At 40.9% G+C, this 25069-nt stretch overlaps 1 protein-coding gene across 1 annotated transcript; it reads left to right on the top strand.

Annotated features, from left to right (window-relative positions):
- On the top strand, nucleotides 1–12267 carry LOC138114634 (cytochrome P450 2J4-like). The gene is made up of 9 exons (XM_069024312.1): nucleotides 1–171; nucleotides 1166–1328; nucleotides 2266–2415; nucleotides 4193–4353; nucleotides 6790–6966; nucleotides 9020–9161; nucleotides 10927–11114; nucleotides 11282–11423; nucleotides 12089–12267. The coding sequence occupies exons 1-9, from the start codon at nucleotides 1–3 to the stop codon at nucleotides 12265–12267; spliced, it is 1473 nt and encodes a 490-aa protein (XP_068880413.1).
- The last annotated feature ends 12802 nt before the right edge of the window (nucleotides 12268–25069 follow it).

Raw genomic sequence — 25069 nt, 5'->3', positions numbered from 1 at the left:
ATGTTGACCATAAGTCAAGCTCTTGTAGCAGTGGCCGCATTTCTTCTAATTACGCAGTTTTTAAAGTTGCAACGAGTGCGGAGACAGTTTCCTCCTGGACCAGTCCCTCTCCCAGTCCTTGGGACGCTGATACAGCTGAACTTTCAGTTTAATCGCGATCTCCTCATGAAGGTACTTATTTTCAGATACTCCTAATTGTCTAAAAGTCTTTGTGATTTCTCCTTTCTCATGTTGTTTGCTATGTGAAAACATCCTCTCCTAAAACTGCTGTAACTGTTAACTGACCACTGTAATATCACACTTGGTTTGGTTCAGAACTGCTGGTTTGGTTGGCAAAATAAGAAAAGGATATTACAGTGTAAAGTAGTTTGCCAAGCTAAGAAACCTGGTATTGGAATTTCTGAATGTGTGAAGATCATTCTGGTGTTTAAACCTATCCCCTTTTAACACTGATTTTCACTGAAATTAATGTGAAACTTGATATCCTTCTATCGCCCCTTGCCACTAAATTTGATGACTTCATGTGGAAATTGATATAATTTAGGATTAAATACCTTTAGGGATGATATATCAGATTTGGAGTTAGGGAAAAAAATACAATTAAAAAAATTACTTTCACAGCATGGATTTATAACTCTTTTCTGCCACTCTCTAGCTTGAGCAGTAAATAGATACTTCCCTGCACTCTGTGTGTATGAGCTTGTTTATATGGACAGGATCAAAAACAGATGGGAGGAAAACCAGACAGTAACTGGTCCAGTCTCTACAAGCTAGTTACTCCTCTCACAGCTCTGTGTTCTTTTGTGCTACTTTACTTGTACCAATGACAGAAACTCTCTTGAAATAGGTTAATAAATAGAAAATACCCTTTATCCATGAATCATTGTGAACTAAGCCTTGGCTCATATACATTAATAAAAGGTACAGAATGTTTCTTGACATAGGCCTGTGGCTCTGAAAAGTGGGAATATACAGGTGTTTCCAACAGTGAATGCTGGAAAAGACATTCCTGCTTTCTCAGTGATAATTGTAGTCTGGTGGGAAAGATGGAGAACACCACTCCACCTTAGGGCTGGTCTGGTAATCAGTGCAAAAACAGGTTCATCCTCTGCTTGCAGTGTGTGGGATTTCATCTGTGCTTTCCTGGCTTCTCTCCCATCTCTAGCTGGCAAAAACTCATGGCAACATATTCACCTTATGGTTTGGATGGGCCCCAGTGGTTGTACTGAATGGATTTCAAGCAGTGAAGGATGGCATGACCACGCACCCTGAAGATGTTTCTGGGAGGCTGGTGTCTCCTTTTTTCAGAGCAATGGCCAAAGGAAAGGGTGAGAATTTCCTGACATAAATAGTGCACAGAAATGTCATCTTGAGAAATTGCAGCTCTTTTGTGGCTTGTGACCACTTTCAGAGGTAGCACAGAGGCAGGGTTTGTCTGTGAGGAATGACTGCCAGGTGAACTGCAAGGTACAGAGAGGTGAAATAGCTTTTGGAGAGTAGCAGGAGGAAAATACTAGCAAGAGGAAAAGGATTCCTAATACCTTCTGTGGAATATTCACTGGGACAGATTCAGAGGTGACGAGATGAGGCAGTGGTAAGTTGTGCCACAGAGAAATGGAGGAATAGCAGGAAACAACCCAAATCTTTGTCCTGGACAAGCTGCCTCCCACTATGACATTTTCCACCAAAGAGTGAGCTTGACAGTGGGATCTTCTTCCCATTCCCCTCCTTTTGTGAATGTCTTCCTGCTGGCACAGTTGCACCTAGACACTCAATGTGCTTCTGTTGCAATCTTGCTGTAGGTTTCATACCACCAACCACACTAGAAATTCCCAAAGCTTATCACAAAGCCTAAATACTGAACTTTCCTGCCCTGCAGACAGGAACTTTTCTCCCTGACCATGGACAGTGACTGTGGACTCTTTCTCCTTTTCCCTTCATGAACAATCCTTACCCTGATTCAGGTATAGCACAGAGTGTGAGACAAGCACTGCAAAGAGCATCTAGAGAAGCAGCTGAGATATCCTGAGATATCTGATTGTCTGGGATCAAACTTAATCTTGCAAGTCATCTTATTACCCAGCTGAGTTTGCCCATTTCAGCCCTGCCAACACAATTACAGATCACAGCTCTTCCTTGGTGCCTTTGTGTTCACAGGCAGTGCAAGAGTGTAATTATGTTCTGTGGCTTAGTAAATCCTTTAATGTAGTCTTTGTCTGCGATTAATATTAGGATGATAAAGAGCTCTTCCTTTAATGGATGCAGGAATTATGTTGGCAACTGGTCACACCTGGAAACAGCAGAGAAGGTTTGCTCTGAGGACTTTGCGCAACCTTGGTCTGGGGAAAAGAGGTCTGGAGCATCGAGTTCAAGAGGAAGCCCACTACCTGGTAGACTTCTTTGCAAAAATGAAAGGTACCTCTGCAATAAATATCAATACATTTCTGCCATTAGTCTGATGTCTTTAGTGCATGAACTTCTCTGTCCTGTCCTGAAACTTAGGGCACAAGAGAGTACGCAGGGTCTTACAACATCTATGTGGAATGGACTGAAAATGCAAAGCCCCCAGTCCCTCTTGTGTTTTCAAGGAGACTATTCTTGCTCAAAATTATTAACAAAACTACTAAAATTGAGAAGAAAAACTGGAGCTTATATATTATCTACATTACAGAACACCCTAAGTGGAAATAGATCTCTGAAGATGGTCTAGTCTAACGCCTACTCAAAGAACGGTTAATCTGAGCAGGTTTCTTAGGGCTGAGTTTTAAATATCTGCAGCAATGGAGACTTCAATACCTCTCTGGGTAACCAGTTCCACTGTTCAGGGAGGCCTCTAGTAAAAATGTTTCTTGTGTTTATACAGAGTTTAATGTATTTACATTTTTTCCTGTTGCCTCTTCTGATACCACTGAGAAAATCTGGTTCTATGTTCTTTATACCCCTCCACCAGGTATTCATACATATTTAGATATCTCCCTAAGCCTTCCCTTCTCCAGACTAAATAGTCCATCTCTCTCAGCCTCTCTCATGTCAGATACTTCAATTCCTTAATTGTCCTTGTGGCCCTTTGCTCGACTTGTTCTAATATGCTGATGTCTCTCATACTGGGGTCTCCAGAACTGGAATCAGCACTTCAGCTGGGTCTCAGTGCTAACAAGAGGGGAAAGATCACATCTCTTGGCCTGCCAGCAATTCATTTCCTAATGCAGCCCAGGATGATGTTGTCCTTTGCCTCAAGGGCATATTTGGTGCTGGCGCATAAAGAGGGAAAATCAGTGCTGATGAATTAAGCCTTGTAATGCCATTTGCACACACTCTGTAAAGCACTGACTAGAATCTTGTCTTCATTACAAGATTCTGCCATGATCAACCCAGTTGGGATCATGTGAGTTGGATTTCCCAATGCAAAGGCACAATAAATCAGGACATGCTGTGGCTAGCATTGTATCAACTAAAAATAATTAGATTGAGCCCAATCCTGTGGTTTAAGAGCTAGGAGAAATTGAGATGTGACCATGTGTGCAGGGAAAAAAAACCAGAACAGTAAGTTGCTAACCAGAATTGTGCCTTGGCTGTTGGGCAGTTGCATCAATGCATACACAAATAGAGATTTATGGTCATATATTCCAGAGTCACAAAACAGTTTTCTTGGGATTAGGTTTCAAATAGCTGCTTTAAAATTAGTTATTATATTGTAGACACAATCGGTTGAAAGGAGTTTACAACATTTTATCTTATTGGAGGTTGTACGTCTCTAGCAAGGTCAGACAAAACACAGTAGCCTTGGATGCCTCTGTGTCCTTGCTGAATAAAGCTGCCTCTCTTCTTGCTCTTCTACCCTCAGGTTCCCTTTGTCCATAGTGTTCTGAGTCATTCCCATGTCTGAGACATATTTTGATTTTGCCAGAAAGCAAATTTGCACAGAATATTTTCCCTTACCTCTAAATTTACTCTATCATATGATGCAATATTTTACACATCTGGAATTTCTTTAGGGTGCCACACATTCCTGGGCTTATGGGATTGCAACGTGGTTGTGAGGAATCAGTTTGACACTACAATTTTGAAAGAATATTGCTGCTTCTCTGTGAAATGCAATGCTTTCTTGAAAGTTCTGTGGGTAACCTAGAACATTCTCTGATCTCACTAAAACAGGAGACATTAACAGTGGCATTTATTACTGTGGTTGCAGGGAAACCTGTGGATCCTTCTTTCCCCCTGGTCCATTCTGTCTCAAATGTAATTTGTGCTGTCGTGTTTGGACATCGTTTCTCCAGAGAGGATGAGACCTTTCATGAGCTGATTAAAGCTACAGAATATCTCTTCAAATTTGGGGGCAGCTTTATTCATCATGTAAGTGAATGATCTGTTGTACTTTTCTGAATAAGACAGAGAGTGAGAAATGCAGATTGAAGAGCTGTCTGTCAGGTAAAAGTTTTAGAATGGGTGAGTGATGCCCTGTGCAGTTTTACTGGGCAGTGCACTCCCTCAAAGAGGGATAGTGAAGCTCCACATGCCAGCCTCGGGCATTTGTGCTCATTGTCCTGTGTTTGAGTACTGTGGTAGTTTGCCCCTAAATCTTTGCAGTAAGACACAGGTTCATGGACTTCTCCTGGGTCATGATTGTTACTTGGTTTCTCAACCCGTGTGCACCACAGGTTCCTGCACTGGATATCATGATACCTAAATATTAAATATCAGTTCTGAAAGTGTCATTCACGTGCCAGGTTTAAACACTGTTCTATACACAGTCAACAGAGAGAGGAATGAGTCAAATACCAAAGTTTTTTGCCTGGGGCTACTTATCTCCATTTCTTCTGTAAGACAGACTTGAAGACTCCCCAGAGAAATTCCACTCCTTCACCCTGAGTGAGGAGCAGCTCCAGGCACAGGCAGCAGAAGGCAGGAAATGCTAAGATAGCAAATATAACTGCAAGCTTGGCAATCAAGCTATCTGGGAGCCAAGGATCCATCTGACACTAGAGGCCTGCTTTGCACAGATGTAATTAAAAATTTCCTGGGAGTTCTGGTTCTGGTTCCACTGCTGAAGTTGTCCCATACATCTTATGAGTAGCTCTTTAATATAGAATACATAAGCAATCCCTGGAATACAGATTTCTCCCCACATCCCATGGAGCATTCTTCTCACTGAGTTATGGTTGGGTTCCCTTCTGGTTAATTTAGCTGTGGTCCTGTAAGTTGGGTGTAGTGGTGGCAGGTGAGACCTGCTTTTAGGACAGAGAACATACCTCCTTTTTTTCTCTGTTTCCTATCCTGGCTCTGATTTGATTTAGTCCAGTGAATAAGATACTGTTGGGAAATAAGAACAGGGATTCAAACCATTCCAGAGGGATGGCCACTATCTGCCCACCTCCCAAATGCAAAGAGTACTTAGTAATATGCAAAAAAGTGGATATTGCTGCATCCCCATTTCTTACCTGGATCTCATGCTGTCAGGCACTGAACAGGGGCACACTGTGATTGGGCCTCTACAGAATGGATGAGGAGTTTTAGCACAACTGGTACCCAGGAAGGTGGATGGACTCAGTTCCTGACTTGAACACTGACAGCTAAATTCCAGTTACAGTTGGAGTGCCAGAGTAGCTGGAGAGAGTGGACATTTGGGAGTAGGAATGCCTGTAAACTGGGCAATTTTGTGTGATTAGTCAGACCACAGTTGTATCTAAGGGTTCTGAACACATTTTGCAGGTAAAAAATTACCAGAGATGGAACTAGCCAAAAGGGAAATGAAGTTCTATGTGAATTTACCAAGGGCTGGACTAGAACTTTTTTTTTTGTGGTAAGGCAATCATTAATTGATAATTGGATGTCTGACAATAAGAACTGATTTCCCAAGAAGACACAAGTATAGTCTATCTAATTCAACCACACTCCAGTGAATGTTCTTTCTGTGGTGTGATTAAGAGAGTACAAGAAGAGCTCAGCAAAATGAAGGCTGAGAAAGGATAACAATTTTGCTGATACATAAACAATGGAATTATATTTTGAGCAGAAAAGAACTATTACGAGAACATTATATCTTGCGGATACAAGAATATACAAATTACCCAGGCATAAATGTAGGCTGGAAACCAGAATTAACTTTCTAGCTATCAGAAAAGGTAGAAATCAACTATTTCTCATGCCAGATTTTCCCAAATGGTAAGACAGATGGAAAAAAATAATCTGGTTGTGTCAGTTAACCCTTTCTTTCTTTCTAGAGGGGAGTACCCAAAATTGTCAGGTAGCTGTTCCTTAGCTTTCCTGGGTCTCAGATATTTGAAATTTCATGGAGGAATCTTGAGAGCTCGATTGGTAGAGAGTATTTTGGGGGTTACCCAGCCTGTAAAGCAGCCACTGGGAGCCAGCCCTTGCTTTGGGTTTCTCAGCATGCTGGTGAAGAATTTCCAATTTTTTGCTTCTCCCCTCCCGGTATTCTCCACTGGAGGGCAGGAGTTCACTTTTAAAATGCCTGAATGCAGTTCATAGCAATTGAAGACATGAATAACTGTATAGATGAATAGCGTTCATTCTAGTTAAAGTAATTCTAATTTGGCTTGTGATCGAGCTGAAAGCCTGTAGAACTCTGAATCTTACCATCAAAACTAGAAATTGTATCGTTTACTTTTCGCAGCTTGAAAGCCTAAGTGCAGTCTTTGTCAGGGTATTTTATTAATGGGGTCCTAATTCCAAGCTAACATGAATATTACCTCTCTTTGTAGCAGGCCTTCCTAGTGCATTTTCTTATGATAGAGACTTTGCAGTACCTCTTGTGTGTCACTCCCACAGCTCTATGAAATCTTTCCCTGGCTGATGAGCCATCTCCCTGGGCCTCATAAGAAGGCGTTGGCTTGTTATGATGTCCTGAGCAACTTTACACGGAGAGAGATCCGAATGCACACAGAGCACGGGATACCAGAGGAACCTCAGGATTTCATTGACTTCTACATGGATCACATTGAAAAAGTAAGTTTGTTCTGCCCAATCACACAGTCATGGGGGAAAAGGTAAACATGGACCATTGAATCAACCCAACCACTTGAAACCATCACAGTCTCTTACCTTTTTAGACATTGCAATGTGAATCCAATGACCAGGCCCTTCCTTAATGCTTTCTGATCATTGATATGTCACAGCACCTTGCAATCCTTTCATTAAAGGGCAGGTTAATACACTGCATTTTTTTTTTAGTTGGCACAAGTTGCAAAATGATTGAAGGTCTCCAGGAAAGAATACTGAATTACTAAATGAACAACAACAGAACTGAGAAGGCCTTTGGAAGACAGAGTGGCATGTTCTGGATATGATATTTGGCTGATAAAAGTTTGCCAAGAGAACTTGCAAGATGACATTTGGATTTTGAGAACATTTTATGGAGAAATAACCTAGGAGTCAGCAGTGTTTCTGACAAGGCTGGAGAAGAGGAAAGTGCCAGGGTCAGTGGAGTTTCAAGCAGACAAAGGAACTGGGACAGCTAAAGGCATTTTGGTCAGGCAGGCATAGTAGAGGTAGGTGGGAATCCATAGGACTTTGAAGGGCTGTAGGAGCCGTGCACAAGATCTCTCCCTTTTCTAGACCATACCAAGATCACTTTGTACAAATCTCTTGGCAATTGGATCACAGCCCTGATCCGTGGACTAGCAGCTGCTCTTCCCCTTTGTGACTCCTACCTCCACTTGATCACTTTTCCTTTCTCCTCTCCTGCACTGCAGCAGGGTATTTTCTTCCTCCCGTTCTGCTTGGTGACAGGAAAAAAAAAGGAGAAAGGGGAGGAAGTGGCAAGACGAGACTGGTGTGACTTGGGGGTGGCAAGGCAAGGGTGGCCCAGAGAGACAAAGGTCCTTGGGAAGGGGGCACTGATGGTTGCTCCTGGTGGCAGTGCTGTCCTGCAGGCACAGCCAGTGTCCCCTTCACCACTGTCATGTGCTGGTAGCAGCAACAGAGGCGGCCACAACCTGTTGGGCTGCAGGCACTCACCTACCTCTCCTTGATAATTCTTTATTGATCAATTCCCACACCAGCTGCTATAATCTTATGTCTGGTGTGGATGTCAGCCTAAATGGCTTCTAGCTTCTTGGATCCTCTTGTTTTAAATTTTTTTTGAAACCAGCACAGTAACACACCTGGCCTTCCAAAGCATTTGACTGCTTCTAAAGCTTTTCATTGCTGTTCTAGGATTTATGAGTCTTGAACATCAGTATACCAGAAATTGTTTCAGTGAGCTCTTCTGGGACTCTGCTGGGTGGAAATCATCCAAGTTTGTTTATCAAAAAAATTGAACTGTCTGTAATAGATGAACAGGGGCAATAAAAAAAAGATTAGATGATATCACAGCAGGGAGAAACATCCCTCCTTTTCAATTGCTCCACTGGCAAGAGAAAGGTTCAACACCCAGAGCATAGCCTCCCTAAATATACACAATGAATTCCCCCAAAACATAACCGTGTTCTTTTATAATTTCAGTGTATACACACACATCCTCACACTCCTAATTGAAAACTGTAAAACCCCAGACAGCTGCATGTGATTCATTGTGCCCTTGCTATGTAGAAGAAACCTGAATGCCACAGGTTAAGAACTTTACACGGCCCAGTGTTCACTGCCTGGTCATTGTATTGCTTGGTAGAACAACTGAGTTGTGGACTAGGACTTGAGACATGAAGAATGGCACATTGGCACACATCTTTAGAGGAAGATTTACTTATGAAACATTCTAAATTAACCACTATTTGCACATTAAGCCAGTAATCCTTTTTTTTTTTTTTTTTCAGCTGTGATTTAACACGTGATTTAGCTTCATGATTAAGAGTGGAATAAACACGGCTTGTCTGTTTGTGAAATGTTAGTTTTTGTGTTGATAGTCATCTGTGGTGTCTAACATTCTTTAGCAGTCTTTCTGTATTGTCCTATAAGGAGAAGACACTGCAGCTTGGAACCAGTTATAAAATCACAATTAATCCTATTCTGGTTTTTTCTAACTTTCATGTATAAGCCTCTAACTTTTCATATCATTTTGCAGTCCAAAGATGAACCCAAGTCAACATACAATGAAGACAACATGGTTTATTCTATAAATGACCTGTTCTTGGGCGGATCAGAGACATCAAGCACTACTTTGAACTGGGGCCTGCTCTATATGGTGGCAAATCCAGACATCCAAGGTGAATAGATAAACACATCACAAATATCTGTCATGCAATAGCAAAACCAAGTCATAACATTTTCATGGATCACAGATTATTCCTAGATACTGATACATGCCTAGTGGCACAAGGACCTTTTGTACTTGTAGGTCTGCCCTAGGCAGCATCAGTAGATCCAGGGATTAAATTAAGTCTGTGATGTATTTGAGTTTCTTGTCACAGAAATTGTTCCAGTCAGGAGAGGAAAGAGGTGGCTCTTCTGTTACATTTATGTGTATTTAAAAGGTTTGGTTTTAAGTCTAGTTTTTAAATAACCACCAATCCCTTTCATAGAGCACTGAATAAAAATCAAAAGAAGAAGAATGTTTAATGATGGATAACAGAAATCTCACAGTTAGGTTGCAGAATACGTGCAAATACCCAGAGGAGAACAGGATTTTAAATGGAGGAAAAAGATGAAAAGAAGAAAAAATCACTGAACTTGTAGCTGTCAGACAAGAAATTCTGCTTAATCTCACGTCATCACATATTTTGTTATCACTTACTCTAATTAAGGTTATGAAAGCACTGACTCACCTGTACAATTTTATACTAAATATGATGCCTTGCACATATTTGGGAAAGCAGAGTATGTGCAGAGTAATCCTTCCTGGGCTTCTTGAGTAATACATTACATCAAGGCTCTCAGAAGGAGCTGACTCCACTATATCTGTCCTCATTTAATTAATTGGTGGCTTCTTTTTGAACCCATTCATACTTTGCCTGTGTTGACATCCAGTGACAATGTTCCACTCTGTACCATAAGGAGAAGTTTGGCCTTTTGCCTCATCACTGAATTGGGAACAGAAATGTGTGTTTATATAATGCAGTGACTGATTACTTCAAACTACTTGGATTCTCAAGTAGTCATGTGCTTCTGCAAGATACTTCTTCATAGAAAGAAGTTTACTTAAAAATATTTCTGAATATACATTTTAAATTCTGTAAGGTGCTTAAATCTCTGATGTTAGTTTAATGAAGGACTGCTGGCAGTCATGGGGCAGGCTTGATGTGAATGGGCACAGACTGATCAATGCAGAAGGAACTTTCCTGCATCTTACTGTTGCTTCAAAAGGCCTGGAAAAACACAGGATCATTTACTAAAAATTGAAGGTATTTTTATTAGGTGTGTACTGCCTCTCTTGAAGTTTATAAATCAAAGGTTTTATTTTTGTTAATGCTCCCAAAGCTCCTGTGCAATAAGTAATTTAAAACATGCTGTTCTTGATTAAAAAGCAGATACCAAGCAGTAGATCCATTTTTTTAAATGGTATTTGGACCTTGTTCTACTTGGCATGGCTTCACTTAACAGACACCCTATGTAAGAACCATTTCCTTTTAACAGGAATTAGACTTTTAAGGCTCAGACTCACCTGGCTTTCAAAGAGCTGTGAGCCTAATGTTCTAACTGGCTGTAGGTGTGTGAGGCACCTAGGCAAAAGAAAACCCAAACTGTTATCTCTTGGATTTGTGGTAGTAAGGTAACACTTAGTTTTAAATATTTGAGCAACAAATGTCTTTTCTTAATCTACGATCAAATAACTTCTGACCCAGAAGCAGAATTCTCATGTTTCAGGTGTTGGAACATCCTGCTACTTTAATTTTCTTTATAAAAAGATACTTACATTTCTATATTAATTATGGTGTTGTTCTCATAGTTCTAAATGTGAAATGTCTTCAAAAATGAAATTATTGAAAATACTTGATATGTTTTTCTGCCTGAAACAGTGAATATTTTCCACAGAGAAAGTGCAGAAGGAGCTGGATGCTGTTCTGGGTCCCTCCAAGTTAATCTGCTATGAGGATCGGAGAGAACTGCCCTACACAAATGCTGTGGTTCATGAGATCCAGCGCTTCAGCAACATCATCTCAGTTGGCATGCCCAGGGTGTGTGTGAGGAACACAACCTTGCTTGGCTTTCCCCTCAAAAAGGTAAGACAGTTTTCCAGTTGCTACAGACCTTTTCTGCATCAGTAGAGCAAGGTGTGGATTAAAATCTCTTTGTGCCAGGGTATTCTCCAACAGAAGGGGGGCTTGATGCCTTCAGGTCACGGTCTGAATGTGAACAAGGAACAGAATGAATGATTTTTTCCTTTCAGGGCACCATAGTTCTTCCAAATATTGCTTCATCTTTGTATGACCCAGAGCAGTGGGAAACACCTCGCCAGTTCAACCCTGGTCACTTCTTGGATAAGGATGGAAACTTCGTGGCCCAAGAAGCATTCTTACCATTCTCAATAGGTAAGTGAGCTACAGCACAAACATCAACAGTTTGGCTTGGGACTGTAGAATGAAGATGTCTATTAAAAACCTATTAAAAACCTGTCTATTATTGGTTGTCTATTCTAAATCTTTCTGTGGAAAACAGTGCTTAAATCAACATGATTACTTTCAGTAACATATATTCTACTGAACAAATAATAACATGGAAAATAGGAGGTGTCCTGACAAACATATACATCTAACTTGCCCTATTTTTGGAAGGAAATTCTCTGCTAATGATTGTGGCTATTGATTTCGGGCACTCATTTCATACCAGACATATATATGGAAAGCACTTTCAGGCAGCCCTCTTGATTCTTTCTGCATTCAACACTAGAACATGACATCCCCCATGAAAAGCAGGCCCTTATTCTTCATTTACATGAATTCCTCTAAAGTTGTCAGCCAAATGAAGATGAGGCCTTTGAGGTAATTGGAGGGAGCAGAAGGGGTACATGGTTATCTATAGCTGCAGATAAAATTCTTTGAAAGAAGAATTACATGAAGCTTTGCGTCATTGGTTGCATTTAGTCCTACAGAAATTCTGGACTTGGCAAAAATACCTTTGCACTGTGTGAGGATGAATACAGTTGCTGCTGGGTCAGGGTTATTTACTCACTGTCCTTCCCCTCTTCCCTCTGCAGGGCACCGGGTGTGTTTGGGGGAGCACTTAGCAAGGACCGAGCTCTTCATTTTCTTTGCCAGCCTGCTGCGGGCGTTCACCTTCCGGCTCCCCGAGGGGGTGAGCAAGATCAGCACTGAGCCCGTTCTGGGGGGCACACTGCAGCCCCACCCCTACAGGGTTTGTGCCATTCCACGCTAGGCTGGACATGTGCAGTGTGTCACAGACCATCTATGAGACATCTTTCTTATTTTTTTGAATGTATATCTTGAGACAATATAGTGCTTTTTGTCTTGGATTTGAATTTCTAGTCCAAAAGCCAACTTTTGACTTCAACAGATAATTTCATTTAGACTCTGTTACCTGCTCATGAAGGTGATCTTTTTTGTGGTAAAAGTTCTTTTGATCTGTAGGACACCATCATTCTCAGCCCTAAAGGCATCTTGCAGTTGCTGTCTGGCCTGGCAGGTATAAATCTGTGACACTACTGAGAAAATGACAAAATTGACTGCCAGACTTCAAAAATTCATTCATTATCTCTGATAATGAATTCATTAATTATCATGTTTCCAAAAGAAAGTTGGGAAAATATACCTGGAAAGTTGTGCCTCTTGATGTCACTATCATCAACAGCAACATTTCAGTCAACTTTCGGTTGATGGTCGCTAATAAAAGATATGAAGGAAAAATTAACAACTGGTTTTATTTATAGATGACTTACAGCTCACTGAGAATTTCTAGATTTGATGCAGCCGAATACGTGTAAGGCATCTTTAAACCTGGCAGATAATTACTGAGTCAAGTAGTGGAAATGTGCAGGCTGAAACCTGGTGAAGAGTGAATGTACAGAGAGAAGATTTCTTTTAGGGCACATACTTTTACCATTTTAAAAGTCTGACATGTCAGTTTTTGGAAAGTCTTTTCTAATAGGGTAACAGTTTACTCCCATGCCTGACTCCTGTTAGGATCAGCACTGGGAGGCTGCTACACCAGGTGCAAGGACTTTCCAAGGGGCACTTTGGGTGAGGAACCTGCTTTGGTTAGAGATGATGGTAAATTGAAAAATGTTCATGGAAAATGCCAAAGATACTTTTGAAGCACCTCGGCAGATCAGCTTCCTGAAGCCACAAAGGCTTGCCATATACACAAATACTAATCAAATGCAATTAAAGAATCTATAATTAGTAGAAAATTTAAAAATTGGTTCCTATGTTAAGTATTTATATTGACTGGAAAAGTCGTGTAAAGTGTAAGTGAACTTGTCCTTTATTAATGTTCCTGTTCCTATGAGAGAGGACAGGACAGCTGAACAGAAGATCATCTGTTAAATCAGTTATCACTTGATGTCATCCACTGTGTGATTGAGATTAGTTCCAGCAGTTCACCATGAATCACAAATTTAGACCTGTCTCATTATTTCTAATTCAATAGCTGATGGAACACGGCATCAAAATAGTAACCACTTGATATTTATCTGTTATTAAATTAAATGGCAGGATAGCACTAGTGAAATATGGAAGATCACATCCTGACATTTTGTGTGACAGAAAACTGTGCCCTGGTAAAAACTGATGTCAAAGTCTGTGTGGATTTGCATGTGTGCATGGGAAGATAAGGCAAAGCCGAAACCACTGTGATTTGGGGATGTTGGAGCTGTCATTGTTGCTTAGAAATGAAGCTGGAAACATCAGTAGCCCTACAAGCATTAACATCACTTCTTTGTGATGCTGTTGCTCCTGATGGCCATGTGCTTCCCCAGATATCCTTCCAAAAGGGAAGCTCATAAATGAGCCTGGGATGGAATCATGGCCAGGACAGCCTGTACACACCCAGAGCAGGTTGAGTTCCCTGAACCCATAGGAATGGCACAGCCCAGAACAAGGGCATAAACACCACTTGGGCAGGTGTGCAAGAGGAGACACACAGGGCGCTTCAGAGGGAAACTGCACGTCGTATTTGGGCATGTTATTGGTGCCTGTGACAGGAGCAGCTCGTTGTTGGTTTCTATTCCATTGTGCAGAAGTGTCCAGGGGATGAGAGCCCAGCACATGAGCCATGGCAGCAGCAGGATGTCAGAGGGAAGCTAACAGCACTAAGATGGGAGAGCTGTGCTTTTCAGAGCCTTTGCATTTCTGTTTCTGCCTGACCTATTTTAAAAGTGAGTCACTTGAGCTCATCTTCTAATAAAGCCTGGTCTTTCTGAGCTTTTAAAAGCCTTTTTAAAACCTGGCTGATGTGGCCACAGAAGGCCAATGAAGCTGAGAGTAGATTTGAGAGAAGCCCAGCTCCCACACACGAAGTATGTGTGCCAACCCTCTCAGCTTTGGCTGTGTGGTGTCACCTCCAATGAGGCTGCTGAGCTTTAAGGGGTGTCTTGGAGACACCCCCTCACACACATATCCTTCATTCCTCTCTCTTACATTCTTCATTTGCTTCTATGTTGTTTCTCATATCTTCCTCAGGCTCCATTTTTGTAGTGGTGTTTGCACCTGCTCAAGCATATAGAGGGAAGTCTGGCTATAAAGGAAAATACAGAAAATGTAGAGAGGAAAATCTGAAGATTTTGGGTTCATGTAGCTCCTGGAGAGGCTCAGAGCCTTATGAATCTGTGATGCTCATCTGACATCCTTTTCACTGAAAGTTTATATGCAAGCAAATATAAGTAGAAAAGAAAAAAATTCTGTATTTCAAGTAGTGTAATGAAGAAAAAGGAAACTGGTGTTTTCTCAAAACTGCAGTATATCAGGAAGGCTCTGTGGTGGATGGGAAACTTAATGGCCTTTTTGGCTTTTATTGTCAATGAAAATGGCCAATGCATTCAACATCACTGGTGTTCAAGCAAGACTTCTGTCTAGGTTAGGAAGGAGAAGTTAGAAAATAGCTAGATAAATGTGATGTTTTCAAATTGGCTGAGCTGATTCATCCCAGGGCACTTAGGGGAACAGTATCAATCTCAGAGCTATTAGCAATTATCTATGAAAACCTGTGGAGGATGGGAAAAGGTCAAACATTTCCTTGTCTTCAGAAGGTAAGAGAAGTTGCAGTGTTATAAATCAGTCAGCCTGATTGCACTTCTCAGAATATCTTGCAAATAATCAAATTGTAAGCACTGGGAGGAAAACAGAGCCAGTGCTCTCCAAATAATGTCAAAGTTACTTAGTTCTGTTTGATGACATTGCTAGAGGTCTGTTTTCAGAAGGGAAGCTGTTAATGTAATTTACTGCTCTTTAATGTGGCTTTGACACTATCTCACGAACTCTGTGGAAATGTGGCGTGTCTGAAGCTTGATAAAACTTCATGGATACGTCAGGAAATGTGTATGAACAGTACCATGTCAAACTGGAAAGATACACTGAATAGGATTCTGTCCTGCATCTGGTACTATTCAATACTTAATCGAGGACTTTGATAGTAAAAGCACCAGACCTGGGTTAGGCCTAATTTCTTGATGCCACCAGATCCAAACTGATGTCTGCAGCAAGGTAAGAAAGAGGTATTCCCAAACTTGTCTAAAGTCAAAGACACTTTGATGCAGGACCATTTTATTTGGATTTATCACCTTTGTGAAAGTGTGAAGGTGCCATAATATGGATACTTCTCCTTAGTAGTTTTAATGTCACATAGCTGAAGAGGTGAGAGAGACCCTATTCCAGCATCTCTTCTTATTCCCTCCTTCCTTTCTTCCTGGAGTCACAGTTTTCTCTGGGATGTTTCCCTGGGATTTTGTTTCTTGATCATTATGGTTTCCACAGAGCAGTAAGCTGCAGCAGGATACATTTTAGTTTTGCAGTGACTCAAAGTGCCTCTAAAAGCTCTAGAATTCAAACTCAAGTTTGCTGTCCTGAGCTAAAATATTTACTTTGGATATTCTTGAGTAAGAGACTCAGTGGTAAAATCAGGAACTTTTTGTTAGGAATTTCTGAGACGGGTTATTTAAAACTGTATTAATCCATTGAAATCATTGGACTAAAAAATCCCAATGAACTGTACTAATTTGAAGTAATATTTCAGCTGAGTTTGGGATATCTTTTGCTTAGTGAAAAGCTTATGAACTCTTCCTAATATCTTCAAAGAAATCACAGCCTGTGGTTTTTTTAGCCAAACACTCCAGGAACTATTTATTTGCTGTCCTGCAGTGTGACATTCTAATGTTAAAGGAATAACAATAACAAAATTGCAGCCCTTTCTCTGAACAGTTTATGAGATACAGCAAATGAGACTAGAGATGAGCTAATAATATGAATATATTCTGTGGTCAGCTGATGATATGATGGTATTCTACAAAGCTGCATTTTAAGGACCATTACAGAGAAAATGAAAAAAAAAAAAACAATTGGAGTGTTTTATATGATATTCTTTTTGAAGTAACTTATTTTGAGCACTATAAAAGTGCTTATTTCTGTGGTGCAGTCACACGAGCATCGGCTCTGCCTTGTAAATTCAGGTTGGACTGACAGCTACAAGCTATGGGTGACTCTGGTTTCTCAGGTAAGACAGGCAGCTTCCCTTAGCCTACTCGTGGATAGTTTTGGGAAGGGACAAATGCCACCACCCATCCCTAATATTGAGGGTATCAGTAGCTTCAGCACTCATGGACAGCAACCTAAATCCCAGAGAAATGCAGGCCATGATGGGACCTGCAGGCAGAGGTCCATGGGATTCCAGGCTTGCCACCCTCTGACGCTATTGTGACATTGGCCTGCCCTGGCAGAACTGGGCACAGCTCTGTGGGAGCCCGCTGTGTAGGGATCTAGTCCTGACACGTGTGCTGGGTCTGATGCTGCAGCTTGGGGAAGCTGTCTGTCCTTAAGCAGAACACCAAGAGCTGTCAGGAAGTGTGCTGGCTAATTCAGCATGGATCAAGCAGGAACTCCACAGCACAAAATGATCCCGTGTTGAAATTTCAGCTGCTCCGAGGCACCAGGCAGAGGGCAGCAGAGGCCGTCAGCAGCTGCCCTTAGACACACCTGTATTAGCAGGGGACGCTGCAGTTCATCGCACCTTCGTTTGCCGACAGCATGGGACTGGTTGAGGATGAAATCCAAATGCTACAATACAATGTCCTTAATAGATTCCTTGGACCTTTTGGTGGAACGGTGTCTGCACGGTTTCTTGATTACGTGGATATTTTTCACCATGACCATGCTCTTCTGCACTCTGCTCAAGATAAAAATTTCATGATTTTCTCTGTACTCACAGTCTCTCCTACGTGAGGGAATGCAGTACACCAGGCAAGCTCCCAAACGAATTAGTGTGTGCCTTGCACTAACTTCCATTTTCTCTAGGTGAGATAGTGGCATTTGACCAGGCCCAGACATTGGAAAAACAAAGTAATTATACAATTTGAAATGTAAGAATCACATCCTTGAGGCTCAGAAGCAGAATATTTATTTCATTTGCCCTGCCTCTCTCCTTTCCTTTCTGTTAGGTACTGCCAAGAGAAAAGAGAAAACTTTGAGATAATTAAAACAAACAAACAAACAAACAAACAAATCCATACCAACACCAAATATCCCACCCCCCACCCCTTCCCCCAAAAAAGCAAAACCAAAACAAACCAAGAACTATTGAACAAAATAATTATGGCTATTCTCCATCAATTTTACCTTGTTGTTGGTCTTTATCCAGGTTGGGCTTCTACAGTAGGGGAGTCAAGACTAAAATTGCCTTTTATCTTTGTGATGTGTTTGACAGGATGCTTTACACAGAGCTGACCAAAGTGATTCTCCTTGAACAATGCCATCCTCTGATTAAAGAAAGCCCTGTAATTCCTGCATCTGAGCAGCACAAAATGTCTCCCTGCTTTCCCCTAATTATAGAATTATAGATTTGTTTAGGTTTGAAAAGACCTCTTAGACCATTGAGTCCAACCATTATCCCAGCACTGCCAAGTCCACCAGTAAACCATGTGACAAGTGCCAAATCTACACATCCTTTAAATACCTCCAGGCATGATGACTCCACCACTTCCCTGGGCAGCCTGTGCCAGGGCTTGGCAACCTTTTGAGTGCAGAAATTTTTCCTAATGTCCAATTTAAATCATCCCTGGCACAACTTGAGGCCATTTGTTCCTGTCCTGCACTTGATACTTGGGAGAAGAGGCCAATCCCCACCTGGCTACAATGTCCTTTCAGGGAGTTGTAGAGAGTGAGGTCTCTCCTGTCCCTCCTTTTCTTCAGGCTGAATAATCCCAGCTCCCTCAACTGTTCCTCATCAGACTTATGCTACAGACACCTCACCAGCTCCATTTCCCTTCTCTGGACATGCTCCAGCACCTCAACGTCTTTCTTGACAATTGTACAAGAGTTCTGCAGCCTCTGAGGGTGCTTCTTTTATCCTCTGTCCCCAGGTCCAGGACTGTGACCCTGTACTGTCCCATGTGTGTTTGACATCCCCACTCCAGCTGTCCCACATAACCAGAGGGTGCAGAGAAGCTGAGAAGGGACCATATGTAAAAGTGATGGATCTTTAGGAGGATACAGATTGTTTTCTGTGGTAGAAATGGCTTTCCTGGTTTATGTGAGAAACTCAGAGGTCTCTCTCAGAAATACTAGTGCAAGGAATAAAATTTCTTGCAGCATAATATCTACAGGAGGAATAACAGTTTTGACCTCAGGTGGTATTTCTCAATCCCTTTTATCACAACACTTACGGAATATTTTTTGGGGAAAAGGACCTTTCCGGACATTGCAAATGTATTGCACAAGCAATAATATCATAATTGGATCAATAAATAAAAATTAGGTAATTTTTTTTCATACATTTTCTTGCTTAATTTTGGGGATGTGTCTAGGTACTGTAGTTATTTCATGTGCAATCAGTTGTGAAACTTGTGTCTAAAGGCCTGCCTTGTCTTTGCCAGTAACAACTGCTAATCCCTAGATGCAGTATAACAAATTAATATGCAGTCACTGCCACCCAACTTGCCCTTTGATCCATAAGTAATTGTCAAATGCTGAAAGCTGCTGAGTGTGTTTGCCTTCTTTCTTGAAAGTCACACTAGCACAGTTGCCATAGGTGCTGGAAGTTATTTCCTGGAGGCAGGCGCTGGATGGCAAAGCTGTGATAAGCAGCATTGTCCAAGTGCTTTCTTCCATAGGAGACTCGGATAAGTGTAGAGGGGCATTGGTTACATGTGTCCCTCCCTCCCTCAGGGAACTGGTAAAAATGCAACAAAGAACAAGCAGAGAGGCAGATGTTGAGAGAGGCCAGATTAACAGGGCCTGTCAGGGCACAGTCCCAGCTTTAAATTCAGTTGTGAAGGGAATTTCTTGCCACACACAGTGTATAACTCTAAATCCCCCTGTTCCCTTCATATTAGCACTATTGCAGTGTAAGTCTCCATCATGCAGCCTTCCTTGGAAGTGAGAAGAAAAAGCTTCCCTGGACAGGGAAGAAAGGCATCAGACTTCTGGCCCCTGCACTTTCTGCATGGCTAATTGTCACTTTGCCACTTTAATAAAACAGATGTTCTCTGTCAGCAGCCTAATGCAATTAGTGTAATACTTCAAAGGGCTGCTGCCCCTGCCACAGTGCTGGAGATTGAGGAGTGTGTGATAGAGGGTTATTAACCTTCTGTGCTACTGCTTGGGTTTTCTTCCTACTTAAGATATAGAAAATCAAATACAGAAATGTCCCCTAAATCTTTCTCCAAAGTATTTTTGGATGCTTATTTAGGTTGCTAAATCAACCTCTCAAATCTAAAATGTTACAGAAAAGAGCTTTGCCTGAGAAAAAGCCTGTGAGAAATGATGGTATAATTGAAGACTGAGCTGCCAGTCACAATTTTGGCCAGAGGATGTGTTACCTCCTCTGGGTTATGAGCCATCCTGACCCTCCATAATGGCCATGTGGCTGCTTCTATTTCAGTCTTCCCTTGGTTTTTGCCTCCTGTTGCTTGACTCTTTCCCACACCCTAATTAAAGACTTTGAAGAGTTGAAAATACCTGGCTGCAAAGGATTACAATGGGAAGTGTGAGGTGGAAAGAGGTAATGGAGTTGGTACAGCTCCATTTATATTAATCTGGAATAATGCATTGCTATAAGTTGAGTGTAGTAATTAGTGTAGTAATTAGAATACGTTATTGAGTTGTGCTGGTTCTGCCTTTCATGTTTTGCATTTAAATTCCTATCATGTAAATTTAGGAGTATCAATACTTGCCTGATTAGAAAGTCTGCTCTGTTACACATTTTAATTATAAAAAATCCAGTAGTGCTGTGTAATTTCTTGCCTTCATATGTAGAAATAAATATCTTTGCCTTGACAGACCTCAAATGTTTTTAATAATGATAAAGCACTCTGAGATACTTGCTGGAATGGGAACTAAAGAAGGGAAATAATTGCTTATTTTTAGTATTGGATAAAATACTTTGGAGTTCTAGGTCAGTGCTTGCATCTTGATGTTTTTTAACCCTGGTTTCATAGAATAGACATTGCAAGCTCCTGGATATTGACATGTTGTTCCTATGAATTGTTTGATGACAAAGACAGGGTGGGGGTCATATTGGTATTTCAATCTTTATCTATTACCTTGTTCATTTTCTGTTGTACATTATTGCAACCTTCTCAGCTTTCCTTGTCTCCAAGTCATCTCCAGTTTGAAAAGCTGCTTTGCACTTTGCAGCCACTGATACAAACACCTGCAACCCCTGTTTCTCCCCTTATGCTTATAATTGCCAAGTTCACAATCTGCAGCCAATCTGCTGAAGAACATGCCAAGAGAGAAGCATTCATCTGCCGTGTTCCCTGCCGGGAACACCATCCTAAGAAAAATCCGAAGTAAATCAAGATCGATCTCAAATATTCTTGGCATTTTTTGTGCTGAAAGGATGTAACTACACTGAGTCAATCCCCACAGCTGATGCCTTCAGTTGAGAATGACTCTCTCTGCAATGTGTCTATTCTGAACACAAAAGCATATTGACCAAGTTGTTTCAGCCTTCTGGGACCTGAGTGGAACACCATCCTCAGAGCCATCCTCTGTATTTGAGGTTATTTTGAGGTCAATATCTTTATCCTGGAGGATACCCATTGTTCTGCTGCAGAGTTTGTTTGTCCCTGATGTGTCAAAACACACTTACAATCTCCTGGTCAGCCATGCCAAGGTAAATTTTCTCCAAACGCTCTTTTACTTCTTCACTCCACAAGATTGACCGTGGCACTCCTGAGTCCTTGGCCAGCTTGTAGCTGAAGCACGTTTGGTGCCAAGACTTCTGCACTGCTCAGTGTAGAGCTCAAGGAGATTGCATCTAACTCTCTGTCTTCCCAATTCCCTTGGGACAAACTGCTTCATGTTGTGTGGCTTTACATCTGACTGCACTGCAGCAGATGCACTGGGTGCCACTGCTGTCAGTGATCTGGCTTCCTGAGTTTCACTCTTCTCTCAGTCATGAAATTTGCAAGCTTTGTAAACAGCATTTTTAGATTTTTTAAAATGGTTTAAAGTTATCAAAGATCATTTTTAGTAATATAACTTTGATGCTGTTGCTTTATCAACCAAGATTGTAGTATTTTCAAATTAAAAAAACCCAAGTAACTTCTATGTTTTATCACACAGATTGTTTTCTCTATTCTGTGAAATTTTAGCACTGTGCAATGACTAAATAATGCTTTGTTGGGATATCCTTGGGGTGAAAAACATGGGCAGCCAGCTACTTTAACTTTGCCTTGACCAGTTCCTGACCTATGTTCAGTACTAGTTTTCAGTATGTTCTCATCCATTCGCTCCTTGTTTGCAACTCTCCTGGATTTCGAACTAGATGTATTTTTTGTGACACACTGTTATGACACACACTTCTGGGTGCTTAATTTCTGTCAGACTTCGTGGGAGTCTCTCACAGAGTTTGTTTATTCAGCTTGACTTAAAAATGCTCTGCCATCACTGTCCTGTCATTGTGCTTTTCCTTTTCTTGGCAGTCATTAGTCGTGCTGTGAGGAAACCACTGATAGAGATTGAGATGATAAACTGCTCCAGTTTATAACTTCAACATTGCATTTTACAGTTTTTTGCCATATTTTTGCTGGTTCTTCTCTCAGATGTTTCTGAAAAGATGATATTTGTGGACTTTGAGCTTCTATTTTTACCCCACAAGCCTGTACAGCCTCCCTTACTCAATTAGCAGCACTAACACAGTGCTGCTGCACTACAAAAAGGATCCTATTCAAAATATTGATTTCAACTTCTTTTTGCGAAAACAGAAACCAGTTCTTTATATCAGACTTGAAAATGTATCCTCTAACATCTTTTTACTGTTTTCTCCAGTTGATTTTCCTGCCCCTCTGAGGGATTTTGTTTGCATCCTCAAGATTTTTATGCAGAAATTATGGAGATGATCTCAGGTGCTTTGCATCTTCCAGCATTATGAAAAACTCATCCAGCTATTCCTTACACAGAGGTATCATGCAGTTCCCAGTAATCTACCCAGAGAACATCGTTACCCTTCTCTTAGGCAAACTCTCTGTGACAAAAGGTCTTGCAGCAATTAGGATCAGAGGTGCCAGTCCCATTTCGGTTGCTTTTCTCATTTTTATTTTGGATATTAACATTGATTATATCATTTATTCTCACTCTTTGTGCCACCTGAATTGCAGACTCAACACTCCCAGGTTTTAGACTCATTCCACCTTGTGGATTTTACAAGTTTCTGAAGACAATTGTGGGTGAGGATTTAAAAAGCATAGCAAAGTATTGTGCAATTTCCACCTCTAAATATTATTTATTTGAAGCGTCGCTCAAGGCAATTGGCTGCTTCTTTGTGCCCAGTGTATGAACAGTTCCTGTGCTTCAGAGATCCTAATTCCTATCTGACATTCCCTCTTGCCAAATGTGTTACAGTTTATTCCTTGCATTGAAATATCGATGTTCCACAGCTGAAATGAAACTTTTGCTTGCTCAATGTTTCAGGACCATGCTTGTTTGACTGACACATTACCTGCACAGCTTTACTTTTGCAAGCATTGTACTAATCTTCCTGAGAATTTATTCACACTGTGCTTTTAAGTCCACTAAAAATCATAGCTTTGGCTTCCTGATAACTCTCATTAAAACTTGCTGATTTTGCCTCTGTGTCCACTTCTTTGGACTGTCCTTTTCTTGGGTTACCATCTTTTAGGAAAGCTGAGTTTTCTGCCAAAAATACAAACCCAACAAATATTGCTGATAGTCTGTCCAGAAGAGGAAGCATCACAGAGGAACAGGTCCATGTCAATACAAAACCCTGGTTTTGTTTCCAGTACAGCTCATCCAGTGACATCAGGCACTGGTGGAAGTAACTGTTCATGCACCTGGTTTCAGAAAGTTGGGGAAGTTTAAAAACACTGGAAAAGAAAAGGTAACAGGAACATCTAGCAGGATAAATTGCTGGCTGGCTCATTTGGCTTCATCCTGCTTCTGACAGTGGTGATTTGACTCCACTTAAACCTGACCCAAGTTCTGAAAGAAGTGAATTCATTTACTGATATCAAAATACTAATACAATACCAATATGAAACATCTAAAATTAAGCAATGGAATCTGAACTAAACAGAGAAGAGATGAACATGGTTGCATTTCGTCTATTCATAACATTTATGTAATTTCTTCTGGCTTCAGTTGTCTGTACACAGAGCTACCTTTCTTCCTGTTTTTCAAAACTTTTCAAAATTTGAAACTGATATTTTGGTTTGAAGAAACAACTTGTTCTGATTTTATGTTTTGCTGATTTCAGCCTCTTAATGGGCAATGGTGCCTGATTTGCACTGTTTTTAGCAAAGCCCACCTCAGCCTAATTCCCACCATGTTGCCCATAATATGAACAGATAAGTTGACAAAAGATACTTGTCCATGTTGCCTTCACTGTATCACACAGCCACGTGTGTACCCACAACAGCTGCAAAGCTTGGCCAGCTGAAGGAGATGGGTTGCTGTCACTGAGTCACATTACTTTCTTCATGCTGCCAAGTTTGCAAAATACCACATTTATGTCAGCACGGGAGGGCACAGCAGTTTCTTGTTCAGACTCATACTCATTTTTTGTGAAGACACCTTCTCTTTGCTATGCAAGATTGCATCCTCTGGTAACTGGCACACAGTACTTTCCCCCTGTCTGTGGTTCAAACTCTCTGTGAATCCCTTCATTATCAGAGGACAGATTTTTGATGTGTCCTGTAAACTTATTGAGAACGGGTAATAATAGCCAGGATTCTGAAACTGACTAAAAAAAGTAGAAAATAAACCAAAGTACACGAAGCTTTCAATTAGGTTACATTAAAAAAAAAGTACATAAAGAATTGGAAATTCATATTTAATTTATTTTTGAATATAAAAATTTAAATGTTCTGATTTAAAAAATTTATTTAATTGTAATGTGAATTTTTAAGTACTGTGTCATTAGTGCTCACTTGGTGAAATGCTTATTTTTCCATTTACTGGAGGAAAAAAAAGTTTGACTGAACACTGAAGGCCAATTTTTCAGAAATCACATGTAGCAATCTCATCTTCCAATTGCATCTTTAGTCTGTAACTACACTTGTTTTTGCCTGTATGAACTGTGTGTATTGGCAGGCAAGTTTGAATTTACAACCACATTTAAATAATGCTTGTGACTGAAACACCTGGAAAATCTGACCTGTTCTAAGTGCATACTATATATCCAATCTAACCTATTGTAAATATATACTCTATGCTATTGTAACTATATTCTATGTAACTATGTAGTCTAACCTATGTGTAACACTCATAATCTGAATTCGGTGATTCTGAGATGATCACTATATATGTTTAAAAAGTTCCCAAGGCAGATGAAACTGAGTTTCACTCATCTCATGTCCAGTGGTCAGCAAGGGTTCTCACCTGATGTCACTCCAATCCAGATCTCCCAACAGACACCAGCAGTTCCCTGATACAAGCTTCAGGAAAAATACCTTGAGTACAAGTGATTCCACGTTTCCATACTGAGGCTTGCAGTAAGCAGAGAGATGTGCTTTTGATCAGGGATCAGTTTGCTACATCTCAGTATGGCAAAG

The sequence above is a fragment of the Aphelocoma coerulescens genome, chromosome 9, assembly GCF_041296385.1.
Source record: "Aphelocoma coerulescens isolate FSJ_1873_10779 chromosome 9, UR_Acoe_1.0, whole genome shotgun sequence".
Taxonomy (NCBI): domain Eukaryota; kingdom Metazoa; phylum Chordata; class Aves; order Passeriformes; family Corvidae; genus Aphelocoma; species Aphelocoma coerulescens.
Note: the sequence above shows the minus strand (reverse complement) of the source record. Positions and strands in the feature narration are given on the sequence as shown.